This window comes from Engystomops pustulosus, chromosome 7 (assembly GCF_040894005.1).
Source record: "Engystomops pustulosus chromosome 7, aEngPut4.maternal, whole genome shotgun sequence".
NCBI lineage: Eukaryota > Metazoa > Chordata > Amphibia > Anura > Leptodactylidae > Engystomops > Engystomops pustulosus.
The window spans coordinates 151,944,406-151,964,169 of NC_092417.1; the positions used below are offsets into that span (position 1 = coordinate 151,944,406).

The 19,764-nt window shown below is 43.1% G+C and overlaps 1 protein-coding gene across 1 annotated transcript; it reads left to right on the forward strand.

Moving 5' to 3' along the window:
• The first annotated feature begins 2,567 nt into the window (after positions 1-2,567).
• On the forward strand, positions 2,568-17,863 carry SNX15 (sorting nexin 15). The gene is made up of 8 exons (XM_072118303.1): positions 2,568-2,754; positions 4,495-4,530; positions 5,405-5,525; positions 10,202-10,317; positions 10,409-10,610; positions 12,067-12,210; positions 14,189-14,416; positions 16,510-17,863. Exons 1-8 carry the CDS (start codon positions 2,656-2,658, stop codon positions 16,653-16,655), a joined length of 1,092 nt encoding a protein of 363 aa, XP_071974404.1. The 5' UTR covers positions 2,568-2,655; the 3' UTR covers positions 16,656-17,863.
• Positions 17,864-19,764: the final 1,901 nt, after the last annotated feature.

Here is a 19,764-nt window from a genome sequence, read left to right on the forward strand (position 1 = left end):
TTTGTGTTTTTGCTTCACTGAATAAATTACTAGATTCATTTATGACCAGGTCCGAAAAAGATTGGCCCTTGAACAAATCCAACATCTGAACGTAGATCTGAGAATCCCTTTGTAAAGGGAGATGTAGTGTGTATGCATGACCACCACTCCTGTACTGATGGAGTGCCCTGCTTTGTGATCTGTCAGTGTCATACAAGTCAATGGAGAGTCGGTCCTCCATGCACACAGCAGTCTATTCCAACAGAGTATGTGGACCACCAGAGAACATGTTATTTTTTTTATCTATTCTGTGGATAAATGTGGTTTGTGGGCCAATGCCTGGTGACCGTAAGCTTGGGGTTGGCTGATGCAGTGCATCTAAATAGGAATATTGCGCCTCTATATACAAGCAACAAGAGATTAGAGGTAGAGCACGTCAAGCAGTAGTAAAGCAGTCACAGAAGCATTAGTAGACTGGCCTATAGTGAACATGGAGAGGTGGTCAGCACATGCGTCATTTGCAGCTACGGTTCAAAATGGAAGATAAGGAGAAAATGGGGAAAAAAACACATGAACATTCATCATGTTAATAATGATGTAGACATATAGTTCAGGGTAAGTTATTCTGTAGAGAATTTGTTGTGGTAAAATATGTGTTTCTGTGGAAATGTCATAAATATCTTAGATAAAACTTAGGGCACACATACTGGTATATAACAGCATGGATAACCCACGTGTGTACTTGGTAAATTATAATACAAAGGGAAACATCCGCAATAAATGCAGAATAAATTTTTCCCATGAGAAAAAACGTTATCTGCACATACAGTCACCGGCCACTTTATTAGGTACACCTGTCCAACTGATCGTTAACACTTAATTTTTAATCAGCCAATCGCATGGCGGCAACTCAGTGCATTTAGGCATGTAGACATGGTCAAGACAATCTCTCCTGCAGTTCAAACCGAGCATCAGTATGGGGAAGAAAGGTGATTTGTGGCCTTTGAACGTGGCATGGTTGTTGGTGCCAGAAGGGCTGGTCTGAGTATTTCAGAAACTGCTGATCTACTGGGATTTTCACGCACAACCATCTCTAGGGTTTACAGAGAATGGTCCGAAAAAGAAAAAACATCCAGTGAGCAGCAGTTCTGTGGGCGGAAATGCCTTGTTGATGCCAGAGGTCAGAGGAGAATGGGCAGACTGGTTCGAGCTGATAGAAAGGCAACAGTGACTCAAATCGCCACCCATTACAACCAAGGTAGGCAGAAGAGCATCTCTGAGCATGGTCTGATGAGTCTCGATTTCTGCTGCGACATTCGGATGGTAGGGTCAGAATTTGGCGTCAACAACATGAAAGCATGGATCCATCCTGCCTTGTATCAACGGTTCAGGCTGGTGGTGGTGGTGTCATGGTGTGGGGAATATTTTCTTGGCACTCTTTGGGCCCCTTGGTACCAATTGAGCATTGTTGCAACGCCACAGCCTACCTGAGTATTGTTGCTGACCATGTCCATCCCTTTATGACCACAATGTACCCAACATCTGATGGCTACTTTCAGCAGGATAATGCGCCATGTCATAAAGCTGGAATCATCTCAGACTGGTTTCTTGAACATGACAATGAGGTCACTGGACTCAAATGGCCTCCACAGTCACCAGATCTCAATCCAATAGAGCATCTTTGGGATGTGGTGGAACGGGAGATTCGCATCATGGATGTGCAGCCGACAAATCTGCGGCAACTGTGTGATGCCATCATGTCAATATGGACCAAAATCTCTGAGGAGCTTCCAGCACCTTGTTGAATCTATGCCACGAAGAATTGAGGCAGTTCTGAAGGCAAATGGGGGTCCAACCCGTTACTAGCATGGTGTACCTAATAAAGTGGCCGGTGAGTGTACGTCAGCACAACGACCGTCTGATTGAGGCCCAAAGTCCGTTTATGTGCTGATGATGGGAAGAAAAGACTGCCAAGCCAAAAACATGGGTAGGAGCTTGGTTCATACACAAGGAGACGGAAACCACAACTGTGTATGATCCCATAGAAATACATGGGGCAGTGTGCTAGCTGCTGAATCAAACACATTCATGTACATGAGACCTTGGGTGTGGCTTTCCTAAAAAAAAAAATGCAGTTCTGACTGCAAATGTATTTACATGTGTACAGGTACCAGTGGGGAATGTGTAGAAGGCACATTTCTGTCAGAAAAGATTTATCTCATAATTTGTTGCTGAAACAAGAGGGTGACTCACATATTTCTGCCATGGATTGACATACTGTAGTTTTAGCCCCATTCTATGGAGTCACACAGCATTACAATGTTTAAGTTGTCAATATGACCAAGCCACGCCCCCGCCATACAGAACTGCAATGAAACTAAAATTTCCCGCGTTATAATCCCTCATAATCACGGCATATCTACTCTCCTCCTACTATATTTACAACAGCAGGATGCACATAAATCCAGATTTACACCGTTTTTATTTTTACAGGCTTTGCCTTGATATCTAATATACGCATGCGCGCACGCCTTTGGTTGGCAGAAGCTCTTCCGCTTGGCGAGCACTGGTCCCTGATACGTATTCACTGGTTGGCAAGTGTGCGCATGCTCACTGTCATCACCTGGGGCTTTGGCTTTCTTAAAGAGGAAGAAGTGACAGCGACATCGATCTATAATGTCCCGGGCTGTCCGGGACCAGTATGACCGGAGGTATCACGTGACCGAGACCCGAACTCACCCGAAGGGTTTCACAGAGTACAAGGTCATTGCTGAAGTAAGTGACACCTGAGACATAGCTGTCAGTGCCTGTCCTCCTCCCACTGCTGTGTATGATGGATCTGTATGGAGAGTGATTCCTGACACTAGTCCTGGAGGAGGAGGCAGGTAAATAAAAAGAGTGCCTCCTTCCTGCCACTCTTATCACTATTAGGACTCTCCCATATACCAGCACTCCTGATGCATCACCTGCACACAGAAAACTAGAAACGATGCAGGCAGCATGATATAGAGCAGGAGGAGCTGAGCAGATTGTATATAGTGTCCTATCTGCAGGGAGCATGTTATAGAGCAGGAGGAGCTGAGCAGATTGTACATAGTGTCCTATCTGCAGGGAGCATGATATAGAGCAGGAAGAGCTGAGCAGATTGTACATAGTGTCCTATCTGCAGGGAGCATGATATAGAGCAGGAGGAGCTGAGCAGATTATACGTAGTGTCCTATCTGCAGGCAGCATGTTATAGAGCAAGAGGAGCTGAGCAGATTAAACATTGTGTCCTATCTGCAGGCAGCATGTTATAGAGCAAGAGGAGCTGAGCAGATTATACATAGTGTCCTTTCTGCAGGCAGCATGTTGTAGAGCAGGAGGAGCTGTTGGCATTCTATTAGGACTCTTCCATATACTCAACATGCCTGATAAATCAACTGCACATAGAAAACTAGAAATGATGCAGGTAGTTATGTTTTAGAGCAGGGGAGATGAGCAGTTTGCACATAGTTTCCTTTCTGCAGGCAGCATGTCATAGAGCTGGTGGAGCTGAGCAAATTATACATAGTTTATTTTCTGCATGAAGTATGTTATGGAGCAGGAGGAGCGGAGCAGAATGTACATAATGGGGGTCATTTACTAAGGGCCCGATTCGCGGTTTCCCGACGTGTTACCCGAATATTTCCGATTTGCGCCGATTTTCCCTGAATTGCCCGGGGATTTTGGCGCATGCGATCGGATTTTGGCGCATCGACGCCGGCATGCACGCGGCTGATCGAAAACCCGACGGATTCGGAAAAACCGCCGCATTTAAAACAAAAAATGTGTCGCGAAAATTACACTTACCTTCACTATATATTTATACCAGTTTGTGGTCCAACTTGTGATTCAAGTATAAATATATATGGTAAATTTCCTTGTGACCGACTCCTTGTAAATATGACGTCTCTCTTGTATTCTTTCTTGAGCTCATGTCATTCAGAGTGTGAGGTGAGGAATGCTGATCCTCTCACATGAGCAGTCATTGTAGATCATGCTAGAAGGAGATGACAAGCAGCACATGACCCTATTCATGCCATATTACTGTCCCTACTGGAATATGTGAACAGTTGATCCAGCAGCAGGATAACAGTAGATGACTTGATGTTTCCTAATACGTTGTACCCTTTGCATTGCAAAAGTAAAAACAAGCAGCAGAAATAACCATATTTAATCAAAATATCGACTCCTCCCCTGCATCACTATTTACAGCAGAACCTTGGATTACAAGTAACTTGGTCTACTCTTATCCTAAAAAGACTCCAATCCTTTTTCAGATTTTCCCCTTTTTTTAACCCTCTCTGCTCTGCTATCAATCCCATGAAGCCTCAGCAGAGAATCACATTACTGGCCAGTGACAGAGCAAAATCAATTTGTCCCTTCCACCCAGACTTTAGCTGGCCACACTGCAGACGACCCCAGAAAACAAATACTGTTATTATTTTACTATTTATATACAATCTTTTTATTTATCTTTCCATTTGTCTACAGTTTATATCAAAGAAGAACCCTCAGGATGTTAAAGAGGTATTTTGTCACTTATATACTCTTATAACATATGGTCCTCACATGTAACTCATGCATGTACGGCTACATTTACATCACATTGTTCTCAGAGGATTCCTGATTTATCCTTACAAAAGAGGGCAGTAGCGTATCCCACTCTGGGGTCATATAAGTTGGCCCCTCCCCCCTGAAAGTGGGAGGAGGAGTGAACATCAGCTGTAGACAGTGATTGGCTGATGTTGATGTTCAGGGTATTTCCCAAGTGACGTAACTGTCCTTAAATGGTCACCTACATTACTGGTAAAATTACTGGTTCCCAGAGAGCAAGCTCAGCCTAGGCTGGGGATGGATGCCAAACAGTTTGGCCTCCGATGAGCGTATACTGCGCTCTTAGCAGAAATCAGGATGATTACGTGCAGTATGCTGCACGTTTTCCTCCAGTGTTTGTTGCACGACGCAACATATACTGAGCAGGCGGAAGCAAAAAGGAAGTTTTCGGAGCATTGTCTGTGTATCTTGGATGCCACTTTCACACTGCAGTATTGTGGTCAGTATATTCTATGAGTATTTGTAAGTCACAACCTATAGGTGTATTCTGCAAAAAGTAAATAAACACAATAGAAAAATGTATAAATCGTCTCGTCATAGACTCATACTGGGTTTTAGTGTACAAATACTGATACTGATGTCCATGTGCATTGTCATAGGCGGCTGTAGAAAGTCTCAGGTTTAACAATATTGTATTTTGACTCTGAGTATGATATAATCTATAAAGAGTACTGTATAAATATTCTATGTTTAAAGAGTTATTATTGGCTAGTAGAACACTTCAGCCATGACAGCACATTAAATTCTTATTTTCCTTATTTTATATGATGAAACATTGTTTTTTCAGATTGTAGCTTGGAAACGGTACAGCGACTTTAAGAAACTTCATGGAGAACTCTCATATACTCATAGGAATCTTTTCCAGCGCACTCAGGAATTCCCACCATTTCCCCGCGCTCAGGTTTTTGGTGAGTTGTAGTGAAAAGTTTCTGTTCACCAAACAATGGAGTGTCATGATCTGAAAACCATAGGTGCGCCAGCGGATTATGAAATCCCAGCCCTTCTGGAGCGCCGGATATATCAGGAAGAATTGTGCTGTTTTATGTGAAATCTCACCTGCTCACCTATAAAATATCTCCCCCCAAAGTCACGTGAAAATGAGCAGAGAAGAGTCATATTTGTTTATAGGCCACTCCAGGGGCGTAACTAGGAGAGACAAGGCCCCAAAGCAGAATTCTGAATGGGGGCCCTTCCCCTAAAAAAAAAAAATGCATATATATTTACAATCACACAGAGTATATACACACCATATATACATACAGCATATACACACATACTTACAGTACCATATACACTCACCGGCCACTTTATTAGGTACACCATGCTAGTAACAGGTTGGACCAAGGTGCTGGAAGCATTCCTCAGAGATTTTGGTCCATATTGACATGTTGGCGTCACACAGTTGCCGAAGATTTGTCGGCATGATGCGAATCTCCCGTTCCACCACATCCCAAAGATGCTCTATTGGATTGAGATCTGGTGACTGTGGAGGCCATTTCTTGTCATGTTCAAGAAACCAGTCTGAGATGATTCCAGCTTTATGACATGGTGCATTATCCTGCTGAAAGTAGCCATCAGATGTTGGGTACATTGTGGTCATAAAGGGATGGACATGGTCAGCTACAATACTCAGGTAGGCTGTGGCGTTGCAACGCTGCTCAATTGGTACCAAGGGGCCCAAAGAGTGCCAAGAAAATATTCCCCACACCATGACACCACCACCACCAGCCTGAACCGTTGATACAAGGCAGGATGGATCCATGCTTTCATGTTGTTGACGCCAAATTCTGACCCTACCATCCGAATGTCGCAGCAGAAATCGAGACTCATCAGACCAGGCAACATTTTTCCAATCTTCTACTGTCCAATTTCGATGAGCTTGTGCAAATTGTAGCCTCAGTTTCCTGTTCTTAGCTGAAAGGGGTGGCACCTCGGTGTGGTCTTCTGCTGCTGTAGCCCATCTGCCTCAAAGTTCGACGTACTGTGCGTTCAGAGATGCTCTTCTGCCTACCTTGGTTGTAACGGGTGGCGATTTGAGTCACTGTTGCCTTTCTATCAGCTCGAACCAGTCTGTCCATTCTCCTCTGACCTCTGGCATCAACAAGGCATTTCCGCCCACAGAACTGCCGCTCACTGGATGTTTTTTCTTTTTCGGACCATTCTCTGTAAACCCTAGAGATGGTTGTGCGTGAAAATCCCAGTAGATCAGCAGTTTCTGAAATACTCAGACCAGCCCTTCTGGCACCAACAACCATGCCACGTTCAAAGGCACTCAAATCACCTTTCTTCCCCATACTGATGCTCGGTTTGAACTGCAGGAGATTGTCTTGACCATGTCTACATGCCTAAATGCACTGAGTTGCCGCTATGTGATTGGCTGATTAGAAATTAAGTGTTAACGAGCAGTTGGAAAGGTGTACCTAATAAAGTGGCCGGTGAGTGTATACTCACACAGTAAGTCAAAAATTCAGCACCCGTTTGGTAATATGCAGTGTGATTTATAAATTTGCATATTACAAAACGTGTGCTGGGATTTATGACTTACTAAAGTTGTAGTGAGAATCCCTACTTTAGCACTACAATCCATGAGCGATATTGGGGCACATTTACTAAGGGCTTTGCGCCGCACTTCTGTTGGACTGTGCACGTTCTTGTAGGGAAAAACTGCTTGCACAGATATTTAAGAACTGTTTGCGCCGCTATTGTGTCACACGCGACCCTTTTGTGGCACTGCTGTGCTAGCCTCCATGCGACATAAATTAGGGGGCGTTCCTTTTCTCAAGCGCCGTATTTAACTTGCAAATTGTGTCACACGCCCTATGTTATAGGTGCACCACAAAAAAGTTGGTGAACTCTGTCGGACCTGTGGGGGGAAGCGACAGATTCATGATTTCTGGCGCATGTTCTTAATTAATGTGTCCCACCCAGCATTATACATGGAAAGAGCACTTTTAGTGCAGTTTCCGTCTTTCTAAGTAAATGTGCCCCATTATCTCACATATACACAGACATACCGAATGTGCACACACATACAATACCATATACAGTATGTACATACAAATACAGTATATACACACACATACAGGATATTCGGACTCGATACACACCCAATACCTCAGATACCAGGGCCCTCTGACACTGGAGGCCCCATAGCGGCTGCTGTGGTGCTGCCCCTGGGCTACTCGAGGATTGTCACTTCAGAAGATGCTTTGGTGTCATATTAATTATTGATTTTGTGATCTACAGCAGTGATTTTCAACCTGTGTGCCGCGGGGAAAGTTCCCCGAACTACGCTGCCCCTGTGTAGAGCTGCCCCGTATTTCTGCGCCCATACTTACCTCCAAGCCCCACGTCGGCGATCCGCCCATCTTCTGTAGCTCCTGCACCGCGCGGCCCATGTCACGTGACTGACGCGACCTGACGTCAGGTCACGTAAGTCACGTGACCAGGGGCGCGCGGTGCAGGAGCTACAGAAGATGGGCGGATCGCCATTAGGAGTGAAGGTACGTGGAAGAAGACATCAAGGGTAAGTATATAATGTTATTATTTGTATAGGGAAGGCAGCTAGGGTCTTTTTTTATTAGTAAAGGTAGGCTGGGGCTTTTTATTTGTTAAGGGAGGCCTCTGGGGCCTTTTAATTAGTAAGGGAGGCCTCTGGGGCCTTTTAATTAGTAAAGGGGGGGCTCTAGGGCCTTTTAACTAGTAAAGAGAGGCCGCTACGGGCTCTTAATTAGTAAAGGGAGGCCTCTAGGGGCTCTTAAGTAATAAAGGGAGGCAGCTAGGGCCTTTTTATTAGTAAAGGGAGGCCGCTAGGGCCTTTTTATTAGTAAAGGGAGGCCGCTAGGGCCTTTTTATTAGTAAAGGGAGGCAGCTAGGGCCTTTTTATTAGTAAAGGGAGGCCGCTAGGGGCTTTTTATTAGTAAAGGGAGGCCGCTAGGGCCTTTTTATTAGTAAAGGGAGGCAGCTAGGGGCTTTTTATTAGTAAAGGGAGGCCGCTAGGGCCTTTTTATTAGTAAAGGGAGGCAGCTAGGGCCTTTTTATTAGTAAACGGAGGCCGCTAGGGGCTTTTTATTTGTAAAGGGAAGCCGCTAGGGCCTTTTTATTAGTAAAGGGAGGCCGCTAGGGCCTTTTTATTAGTAAAGGGAGGCCGCTAGGGCCTTTTTATTAGTAAAGGGAGGCCGCTAGGGCCTTTTTATTAGTAAAGGGCGGCCGCTAGGGCCTTTTTATTAGTAAAGGGAGGCCGCTAGGGGCTTTTTATTAGTAAAGGGAGGCCGCTAGGGGCTTTTTATTAGTAAAGGGAGGCCGCTAGGGGCTTTTTATTAGTAAAGGGAGGCCGCTAGGGGCTTTTTATTAGTAAAGGGAGGCCGCTAGGGGCTTTTTATTAGTAATGTGAGGCAGCAAGGGTCTCTTAATTAGTAAAGGGAGGCCGCTAGGGTCTCTTAATTAGTAAAGGGAGGCCGCTAGGGGCTCTTAATTAGCAAAGGGAGGCCGCTAGGGGCTCTTAATTAGCAAAGGGAGGCCGCTAGAGGTTTTTATTAGTAAAGGGAGGCCTTTTATGACTGTTTTAGTGTAATTTTTTGCTATTTTGGTTGGTGGTGTGCCCCAGGATTTTCTAAGTATAAAAAGTGTGCCGCGGCTCAAAAAAGGTTGAAAATCACTGATCTACAGAACCAGAAAGGCGGGGATTGAATTTGTATCTGTAGCTTCTATCCTCTACCTACTATAGAACAGGACATAGGGTCATCTGAAGTGACTCTCTCCCTACAGCCTCTAAACTTGGCCCATCTCACATGACTGTTCTCATTTTTACTTTGGAAGAGATTTTTTTTCTAGGTAAATGTGTGATATTTCAGAGGGAATTCTAGAAAGGTCATTTCATACCCTACCTGAGCTGGGGCTGGTAGTTGAATGGGGTAAAATCTGGTGATAAGTTCCCATTAACATGGCTAAGTGCAACCTGTATGGAGGAGGATGTCACTGCAATTGTTTGTCCCCCATTCAGTTCTATTATTTGTTAGGTTTGGTGTGGACAGAGCTGTTGACTTCTGGCTCCATTTACTGTGTAGTTTTGGCACATGTTATTCCTAGTTCCAGGTGTCAAACAGCCAGTGATCTGCCCATGAGGATGGGTCATCAATATCAAAGTCCTGGTGCCAGGGCACTGCAGCTTTCATCCCATTTGCATGGTAGCATTTCCAAATGTTAGAATCTGTTCCCGTCAAGAACTACAGTTGAGCATACAAAGATGCCCATGCGAAATTAGACGACTCAGAACAAAGTGCTGTGACTGAGGGGGCTGGATTCAAGCTGCTGTAATGCGGAGATCCAGTCCCCTCAGTCACAGTACTGTGTCCCTAAAGACGTATGCGCATCTCTGCATGCTCCCAGTCACATGATCTATTGATGCGCCTCGGGAGGGGGAAACCACATGGACCAGAGTTGGTGCATCGTTATCACGACCTGGGGACATCATTGCTTATCTGTAAGTGTTCGGCAGGAAAAAGTTACAAGTTAACAGCATTGCCAAGTGCCCCTTGATATATTATTTCATGATCTAGTATATAATAGTGTTTGTACTTTGCAGGACGTTTTGAAGCCCCGGTTATAGAAGAGCGGAGGCAAGCCGCAGAAGATATGCTGAGGTTCACCGTAAACATCCCGGCCCTCAATAATAGTCCACAGCTGAAAGAGTTTTTCAGGGTAAGTGATTTAGGATTTAATTAATAATCCATTGCTAGTGATTTACTATGTACTTACTACTTGAGTGGTTGTGCACATGTCCTCTAACCAGACAGGAGACGTTACTATGCGATCGGATGGTCCGGACTCTGCAGATACAGTAGTGTTACCTCCACCATTAATCCCACAACCAGTAAGAAGCTCCTCTACAGAAGTAGCCGATGTAAAAGAAGAGTTAGATAGTTTTGAGGATACAGAGCCACCAGTCTCGCCAGAAGTCTTGCCAGAAGTGGAAGAGACCATCAGTAGTAGCGGTAAGTCTATTGGCATACGCTATTGGGGGGACATTTATCAGGGCTTGTTTGCGAGTTTTCTGGCATTGTCTACCAAAATCCTTTCTATTAGTTGTTGGCTGTCCTTTTGTGAACTTGATATTGATTTCTTACAGGGACGGTCACAGTATTGGTATATTAAAGGAAACCTACCACCACGGCTCTACCTACTAAGGTAGATCCAGTGGTAGGTGCATCTAACGTATGTAAGGATAGCTCTTTTTAGGGCTAATCCTTTACTACCCTCTTTCTTTTCTAATCTTTAATTGGAGAATATGTGGAGAACACCGGTTTCACAGGCGAGTGCGCGCAGCACCTCGTAGCTGCGCGCTCAAGCTATCTGGTAGGAGGATCAAAGAGGCTACTGGGGCATGGAGTCGGTGCGGCTACTTTACGCCCCAGTAGCCTCTTTGATCCTCCTACTAGATAGCTTGAGCGCGCAGTTACGAGGTGCTGCGCGCACTCGCCTGTGAAACCGGTGTTCTCCACATATGCAGAACGCAGGCCGGCGGCTGCGCAATCTGGGCTCCGAAGCCTGAGCTACCGCGCATGCGAAGAACTCCGGTTTTGCGGACTGAAGCTAACTGGTAGGAGGATCAAAGAGGCTACTGTAGCATGGAGTAGCCGCACCATGTGGCCTCGACTCTGGCTACTCCACGCCCCAGTAGCCTCTTTGAAAATTTGTATATTCCCCGATTAGAAAGATTAGAAAAGATAGAGGGGAGTAAAGGATTAGCCCTAAAAAGGGCTATCCTTACATACGTTAGATGCACCTACCACCTTTTCTACCTTAAAAGGTAGATCCGTAGTGCTAGTTTTCCTTAAAAATCAAAATCCACTGGGGAAGCTTATCTCCTTACAAAGCATAATCATTCAGTGAATTATTCTAGATTTATGGAAAGAGTTAATCCTTAGCCTCCTGTCCTTATCTATCTGCTCTGTAGTAACTTGAGAAGACTTTCAGATACACATTTTTCCCTATTGTGTAATGAATCCTCCTTTTGAGTAGACCACCCAGAAAAATGGTCTTTTAAAGGGATGGTTTTAGCATTAGTCTTTATAGGTTTAACAAGTAAGTATAACATCTGACACCTACTGTAGACCGTGGGCACAGTAGTGTAAAGGGTATTGTAGCAAAGTACACAGACCTACTAGGGCACTTTCTGTTGATGGACGATTGAGATTCAGAAAATGTAACCAAAGTTAAAGGGGTTTTCTGGAGGCTGAATAAACATGGCTGCTTTCTTCTCTGATGAAAAGTTCAAAACAATGAAGAAATTGGAAAATTGTACAACTTCTTGAATTTCATATGAAATTACTTTTATTTTCTGTTTTACATTATTTACCCACCAAATGATGGGAGCCATTGCCAGAATAAACCTGGTGACAGATTCCTGTACCTGAACCAGATAACCCTAGAACATGTTGTTTCTTGCAGAACCCAGTCAGTTTGATTTACTCTTTGATCTGACGGAGGATATTTGCCAGCTGATAGGAGAAGAAGAGACAACAAATCCAACTATAGCACCAAAAACCTTGGCTCCCAATGACCTGGCGCTCTTTGACCCTTGCTATGCAGAAGGTATCTATGATTACAGCACTGGTTACATTATGCTATGCCCTGGATGCTATAAATGGTTTTTCTGCATTGGTTAGCCTGTTGTTTTAATATAGGAGTTTTCATATACAGTAATTCTCTGATATGTGTCTGTATATGCAGTCATTTGATTTATGTCAGACTAGGTCACATTGGGTCCACCCAGGATGGTGCTGAGGTCCACCCAGGATGATGCTGAGGGCTCACCCTTCATCTTTACTTGTACATGTCCATGTAGGATTTATCCCTAATTACCTAGAAAGTTATAATATTTGTTAATAAACCCATTTAGAGGTGACCATTTATGGGCTGATCTGCTGCTGGACCATGGGCCAGAGTTTGGACCCAGCGGATGATCCTGTAGTTCTCTTACCTTCATCCAGACACATCCCTGACACCAGATATCAGAGGAAATTAGGTTTCTGACTTATTATCTACCGGACAACATAAGTCTTCACTAAATACAATATTTCTTAAAGGGAAGCTGTCATCAGAAATTGGCCTAATTAACCACTACCAGCTGGCTGAACACCTTCCAGATCACGTTTCTTTCACGGTCCAATGTGGTTGTATCATCCAGAAAATCAACTTTGAAGTGAGAAGTACATTGGTTGTATAAAGTCACGGAGGAGGAGAGCTCAGCATTGAAGTCAAGCTCTCCCTGACTCAGAATGAAGGAGATGTGTCTGCATGCAGGGCCATCAATTACAGTGAGGAGGGTATACTGAAGTGAGGAAAGCTTGACTTCAGTGTTAAATTCTTCGCCTCCTTGAATTTATACAGCCAAATTACATCTCACTTCAAAATTGATTTTCTCGACGATGCCACCACATTGGGCCATAAAATAGACATGATCTAGAAGGTGTTGAGCAGCTTGACAACATGCTGGTAGTGGTTTATTAGTCAATTTCTGCTGACCGGTTCCCTTTAATGGATTTGGGCTGACAGCACTTTTTTTAAAAGGTAGAATATCTACTAATTAGAACCATTTTTTGCAGATCATTCAAAGTTTATGAAGATCTGTGAAAATTTTTTGTAGGAGATTGATTATATTGATTTATAGATGCAGAAATATAAAGTAGATACAGTAGAAGAGAGATAGAAGATCAATTCATAGATGGATAGATAATAATAGATAGGAGATAGTAGATAGAAGATATATAGACAAAAAGATAGATAAATGGTTAGATAGACAGGTATATAAATGGGAAATAGATAAATTATAGAAGATATATAACTAGACAGATAGATGATAATAAGTATCTTTACACGGGCATTCAACTAAGGGGTACTAAAGGAGCAATACATCCACTGCCCACAAAGGTCCACATGCCTTTAGGACAGTGGGCCCTGGGCAAATGCCCAGCTTGCCGCCTCCTAATGCCGACCCTGCTGTTAGTCTTAGTACAACAGAATCAGTAAACCAATAATTGGGACTATCACAATATATATTACACTAGTGGCCCACTGAATAACTGAATGGCCCACCAAGATGCTTGTATATTCAGTAGTCATCTCACGTCTCCACTTGTATAACTCTTTCCATGTCCTGTATATTCTGGTATATTAGTTTATTGTATTAGGATGAGTGAATATCTTTTTACAGGAAACTGCTGACACCTAGTGGTAAAAAATGTATTAAATTTTGAATAGTATTTGACAAGCGAGTAACAAGAACCTTTTAGTTCATTCATATTTGATGTATACATATATTTCATTTGTAAGACTGTGCATATATTTGTAAACCTACAGGTAAATGTAACATTTCCAATCGTCTTGATCTCTGTATCACCATCAAATATACTCAGTTAGCCTCAAAAAGGTATCGCCTGATTTCTTCATTCTTCTTCTGATCTCTGTATACACACCCATTACATACCAGCAAAATAATGCATAGACTATAATGGATAAATGTATGTATATACTGTACTGTCTATAATCAGTTGTACTGTGGTGAATGTAGATGGTGCCTCCCTGGAGACAGAGTCCTCTCTGAACCTGCTGTCATTGAGGTGTGATGGAGAGCAGCCGACACCTGACCTTCCCCTTGAAGGAGATGACGGGGGATTGTATCTGTCACAGGCAACAGCTGAAGTCCAGAGGGCAATGGAGAGGGAGTCATCGGGAGAATACCCGGAAGCATTCCGACTCTTCAGAAATGCTGTGGATATCTTGTTAAAAGGAGTGAAAGGTTAGTATAAGGATTTGACAAGTAATATAGACCGGTGTAATATGAAGGAAAGCTTGTGGATTCCTATGTCTGATAATACATGTTCTATGTGACCAGGGAGTCCATTGCCACAGGTCTGATACTTTCCGCATGGGTGAAATGCCAGAAAGCGAGAAACTCACTTTGTGCACCTGCGGGATTTCACTGACCAAATCACTGAATTGGACCAACAATTTTCCCATAAATTTTACTTTATTTAAACAAATCATCTTATACAAAATACATAGACATAAAATTCAGAATTGCCATAACAGCAATAAACACAGCGAATATACAATTCCATTACAAAATCACTACATATTTGGCTTTCCTCAACAATTCAAAAGCTGTCGTGATACAGATTAGTATCAAGTATTTCCCCTCTTTTCCCCAAAACCCTTCCCTTCCCCCGGTGGCTGGTGATTATGCGCGCCATAAATATGGATTCAGCAGTTGCTGGACCAACATACGGAGCACAGTTCAGGGATTCGAGATCCGCTTTGGGAAATTGTGTAAGTTCACAGAGTGAGTTTCTCAGTCCAATCTCCCTCCTGGGCAACAGGCTCATAGCTAAAAGCACATGCGCTGGTCAGATTTCATGGACTGAACACTTTGTACTGGACTGGAACTTCCGATCTACCTGTAAGTTTCTGGGGGGAGGGGGGGCGGGGGTGCAGGGGTAAGTGGTGGTCAAGGGAACCTCTTCAGCCAAGGAGTGGCCCCTGGGTGCACATGACATCACTTGGTTCACTCATAGTTGAGGAGGCCACTCATTGGCCAAACTTCTGATTTTTATGCCTCCATTGGCCTGGAAGTCTTTTGTCCTGGGTGGCCATCCATATCACGCCATGTATTTTATTTATGTTTTCGCCATATCTTTTAAACCCATTTGTAGATTGCATCCAAATATTGCATAGACTTTTGTTTTAGCATTCTTGGGAGGGTAAATTCTTGTTGATGTTTTGTTTTGTGGTATATATGAATCTACTCACCTATTAATTTTATATCCCTGATGTGATTTTTATGTAAAAATGTATGTGTTCTTTGCATTTTTAATGCATTTTTTTCTTTAAATAATAATTCGTTTTTTTCACAAAGTTGCATGATGGTGGTCCAGGATGTTAACTGTTAATCAAGACTTTCAAAAAATATATATACGTTTTAAGGGTGCCTTTATGTTTTAATCTGTTTAATCACTAGATTTTTGGTTATTTCAGTTTTAGTGATTTTATGATGATGTATTTTTGACTAGGACGCATCTATGAACTCTACTCCTGTTCATCTATTACATTTAGGAGTTGTGAATCAAATCATTTCTGTTTGGGGCCCATTTCTTGCCATTCAAAGTAAATTTTTATGCATTTTTTAAAGTTATTTATTAATCGCACAAAGGTGCCTTTGTCCATAAACTCCTTAAAGGGGTTTTCCCACAAATCTAAGTCAGTCCTGTGGATAGGGCCTAACTTGCTGATCGGTGGGGTCCTCCTTGATGGGGACGGAGAGCTCCGCGCTCGGCAATTTCCGTCGGCTCCATTGAGATGTATGGAGCGAACCGTCATGTGCGGCCGCCTGCTCCATTACTCTCCCAGAGCAACGAGGGGTCTGATTGAGGTAACTGGGACCCCATCGGATCCCTCATTTTCGTGATCTGTGGGGGTCTCATCACTGAGACCCCCACCGATCAGCAAGTTGGGCCCTATCCTGTGAATACCCCCTGTGGGAAAACCCCTTTTAATGCAATTTTATAAATGGGGCAAGTGTTTTATTTGTAAACATCAAATTTGTCAAAATTGCTCTGGTCAATAACGTAACAAAATTTCCAGCATCGCCTCGCAGAGAAAGGGTTAAAGCCCTATAAAAAAGCCTGTGGGGGAAAAAACACTAGAAAAATGCTGCAAAACATATTGCATATTGGTAATATAAACTAAAATCCAAAGCCGTAGTAATGCAGGGCCCATAAAAATGTTAGTTATTGGCATGTGACAGAAAATGATCTTTCCCTTAACAATGGAGCACTGTTGGAATATAGAGTAATGTATATTACTATTTATTGCCAGTATTATTTTCTCCCACAGATGACCGCTGTCCGGACAGGCGAGATGCTGTGAGGCGCAGAACAGCAGAATATCTTCATCACGCAGAACAAATTTTCCAGGATCACATGGGTGGGAGCACTGACTCTCATTGTAGCACAGAAGATCCAGGATCTGGTACAAAGTGACTATAAAAGTAATTGAAATTTGCCACAATGGTCATTGTGCACTTTCTATCTGACCGAGAACAAAGGATCCCTTGCTCCTCAGAGGAATCTTGATCCAAGTGCTTCCATTACTTTTACATTACTTTTTTATTTTTTCTCAATTTTCCACAGAAAAAGTTTCTGAAGCAACTGCTAAAAATGAACATTCCTCTCACAATTTTCTTTGATGTTAATGTCAATGTAATTTTAGTTTACCTGATAATATTTGTCTGTATCATAACAGGAAGATCCTGGTAAATTGCTGCTAAAACCGAGTGATGAAAGCACAATGTGCATCTCTTACATTTACCCGCTAAATGTCTTTATAACTCTCACCCGGAATGAGGGGTTGTAACAATGTATCACTGATTCAGAAATGAATCTCTGTGAAGCCTTATGGTTCTGCACAAAGCTGTGATTCAATGCAAAAAAACTTTAAAGGGGTTTCCTGGAATTCTGGAAAACCAAGTGGGAATCCTGCTCTTTTGCCTGTGCTGCTCCAGTACTTATGGTTTTTAGTGCCTGCACCTAGATGGAAGTTCTGGGTTGTCACTGGACCAGTTTCAGCTAATGATCACCGGATGTCACTTAGTACAGCCCGAGGACACTTAGTACAGCCCGAGGTACGAGGAGGACACTCCTTGTCCAAAGGAAGACCCTAACCCCAAACTTCTGATCTTCTTCCATGCATTGGTCTGGAAGTCTTTGGCCATCCATACCACCCATATTCTAATCTGCCATTTTGAACAAGTCATTACATTGCATAATTATTTTATGTTTTATTCTGAGAAATTCAAACCTGTCATCCTTACCGTATCTAATGTACTAGTAAATGTGTACATTTTTTGAAAAAAATATACTTTGAAAAAGTGAATGCTCTATAGAAAATGTTGTCTAAAAATATTTGCACAAGTTTTAGTATATCCTTTTCTTTGTGGGGTACGGAGAACTCGTGAATCTTCATAAGAATATAAAAGATGAAAGGGAACAAGTATTTTTTTGCCACCCAAATGAAAAAATACAAGCGTAACTAAAACTTGGTTGTGCAAACAAAATACGTAGACAGGCTGAAAGCCTATAACTACCTGTGTAGAATAGATGGACAACTATTAGAATGTGTTCCTTCAAATAAACGGATTCACGCAAAAAAAATTCCAAAAATTGCGATACCCAGGGGAGCTGGTATGGTGATCTTGTGGGATGTCATTGATGGGTATCGTGTTATGTAGTAAGTACCTGATTCTGGAACATTTCTAGGAAATTACTGGTCTTTGGGTGTATCAATGGTGTGGCACCTAAACCGTGACATGGATGGCAGCAGTGATATATTGGGGCTCATTTATTAAGGGGCCGAATCGCCGGGTTTCCCGAATATTACCAATTTGCGCCGTCTTTCCCTGAATTGCCCCGTATTTTTGGAGCGCGCGATCGGATTGTGTCGCATCGGCGCCGGCTTGCACGGGACGGAAATCGGGGGCGTGGCCGTCGTAAAACTTGACGGATTCAGAAAAAACGGTATTTAAAGAAAGAATTTGTTTCTTGACACGCACTTGCATGCACCAGGAAGAGGATGGTGAACTCCGGCGGACCTCAGCGCAGCAGCGACACCTGGTGGACATCGGATGCACGGACCTTCGTTAATCCCGGCAGAACCCGAATCCTCGTCGGAGAACGTGCTGCTGGATCGCGACTGGACCAGGTAAGTAAATGATTTCCCATTAAGTTCTGGTTAGTGAAGCTCTGCTGCCACTTTTCTGTGCTAATAGATGAGAAATTTTGCAATCCCAACTTTCTAATATTGGTGACCCAAAACTCAAAGAGCCACCACACATGATTAGTTTATCCTAAGGAAAAAAAAAACGGGTCATAATAGGATTAAGTTTCTGTTCTTCCACTTGCTTCTCTGCGAGGCAATGGAGGAGGTCGGTGACTCATCAAAATTCCAGAATACAGGCAGTCCCCTACTTAAGACTTACATACGACCCCTAGTTACAAACGGACCTCTGGATATTGGTAATTTATTGCCCTTTAGTCCTAGGCTACAATAAGCAGCTATAACAGTTATCACAGGTGTCTGTAATGAAGCTTTATTGTTAATATTGATTCTTATAACAACCCAACATTTTTAAAATCTAATTGTCGCAGAGACCAAAAAAAGTTCTTGCTGGGGTTACAATGATAAAATATACAGTTCCGACTTACATACAAATTCAACTAAAGAACAAACCTACTGACCCTATCTTGTATGTAACCCGGGGACTGCCTGTATTCATCCAAGACGGGAGAAATGGCAAAAATGTTAAACCTGCTATTCCAGCATAGGCCTCCTCACCCATCTTTTTTCAACTGTGCGGTTGAATGTACAGTATGTCATCTATGTTTGGACAACCCCTCTAAGGCTCCATGTAATAATCATGAGGTGCACGTAGATTTGTACTGTTCAGTATCACAGCAGAAGCTGTGCTTCTAGTGCAAAATACCTGAATCGTACATAAACTAATAAAAAGTGCTATTCTTGATTTAGGAATGATATAAATGTGCCATATATTATGGCTTTTTACATCACCCTAAGATAGAGGTCTATGGCACCAAGTCAAGTTGCAGTGAGCACGCAGTATCTTGGCGAACAGTGAACGAGCCAGGCGGATCAGCTGCAAAATATGGGACATGTCCTACATTTTGCAGGATTTGTGTCACGGCTGCTGGACTTTCAATCGAGGGGATAGAGGAGCGCTCACTCATCCTCCCTTCTCTTCCCTGCCGTGTGTTACGCCCGGGATGCAGCCCGAGCAAGCACACGGCTATGTGAATAAGGCCTAAGGCTTCATGTACAATCTCTTTCTAAACACTTTACATGGGTTCATCCAAACAGCTATGCATCCCACTGTCCCATGCATGATTCATTGGGCTGGACCACAAAAGATAGAGCAGGTCCTATCCCAACCCGTCTGTGGCCCGAGAACTGTTTGTCTGACAGACGGACCTCAAACAATGGATCACGCTCCTTTGTTTGTGACTCGCAAAGATTAAACATTCATGTGCATGTAGCCTTTGACTACCTGATTATTAATGACTACAATTTTGGCCACAA

What these genes read in the sequence shown, in the direction of transcription:
- SNX15 (XM_072118303.1), top strand. Translation starts at nt 2,656, where the DNA reads ATGTCCCGGGCTGTCCGGGACCAGTATGACCGGAGGTATCACGTGACC. An exon ending in AGCTGAAAGAGTTTTTCAGG is followed by an intron (nt 10,318 to 10,408) that starts GTAAGTGATTTA and finishes TCCTCTAACCAG; the next exon opens with ACAGGAGACGTTACTATGCG. An exon ending in TGACCCTTGCTATGCAGAAG is followed by an intron (nt 12,211 to 14,188) that starts GTATCTATGATT and finishes TGGTGAATGTAG; the next exon opens with ATGGTGCCTCCCTGGAGACA.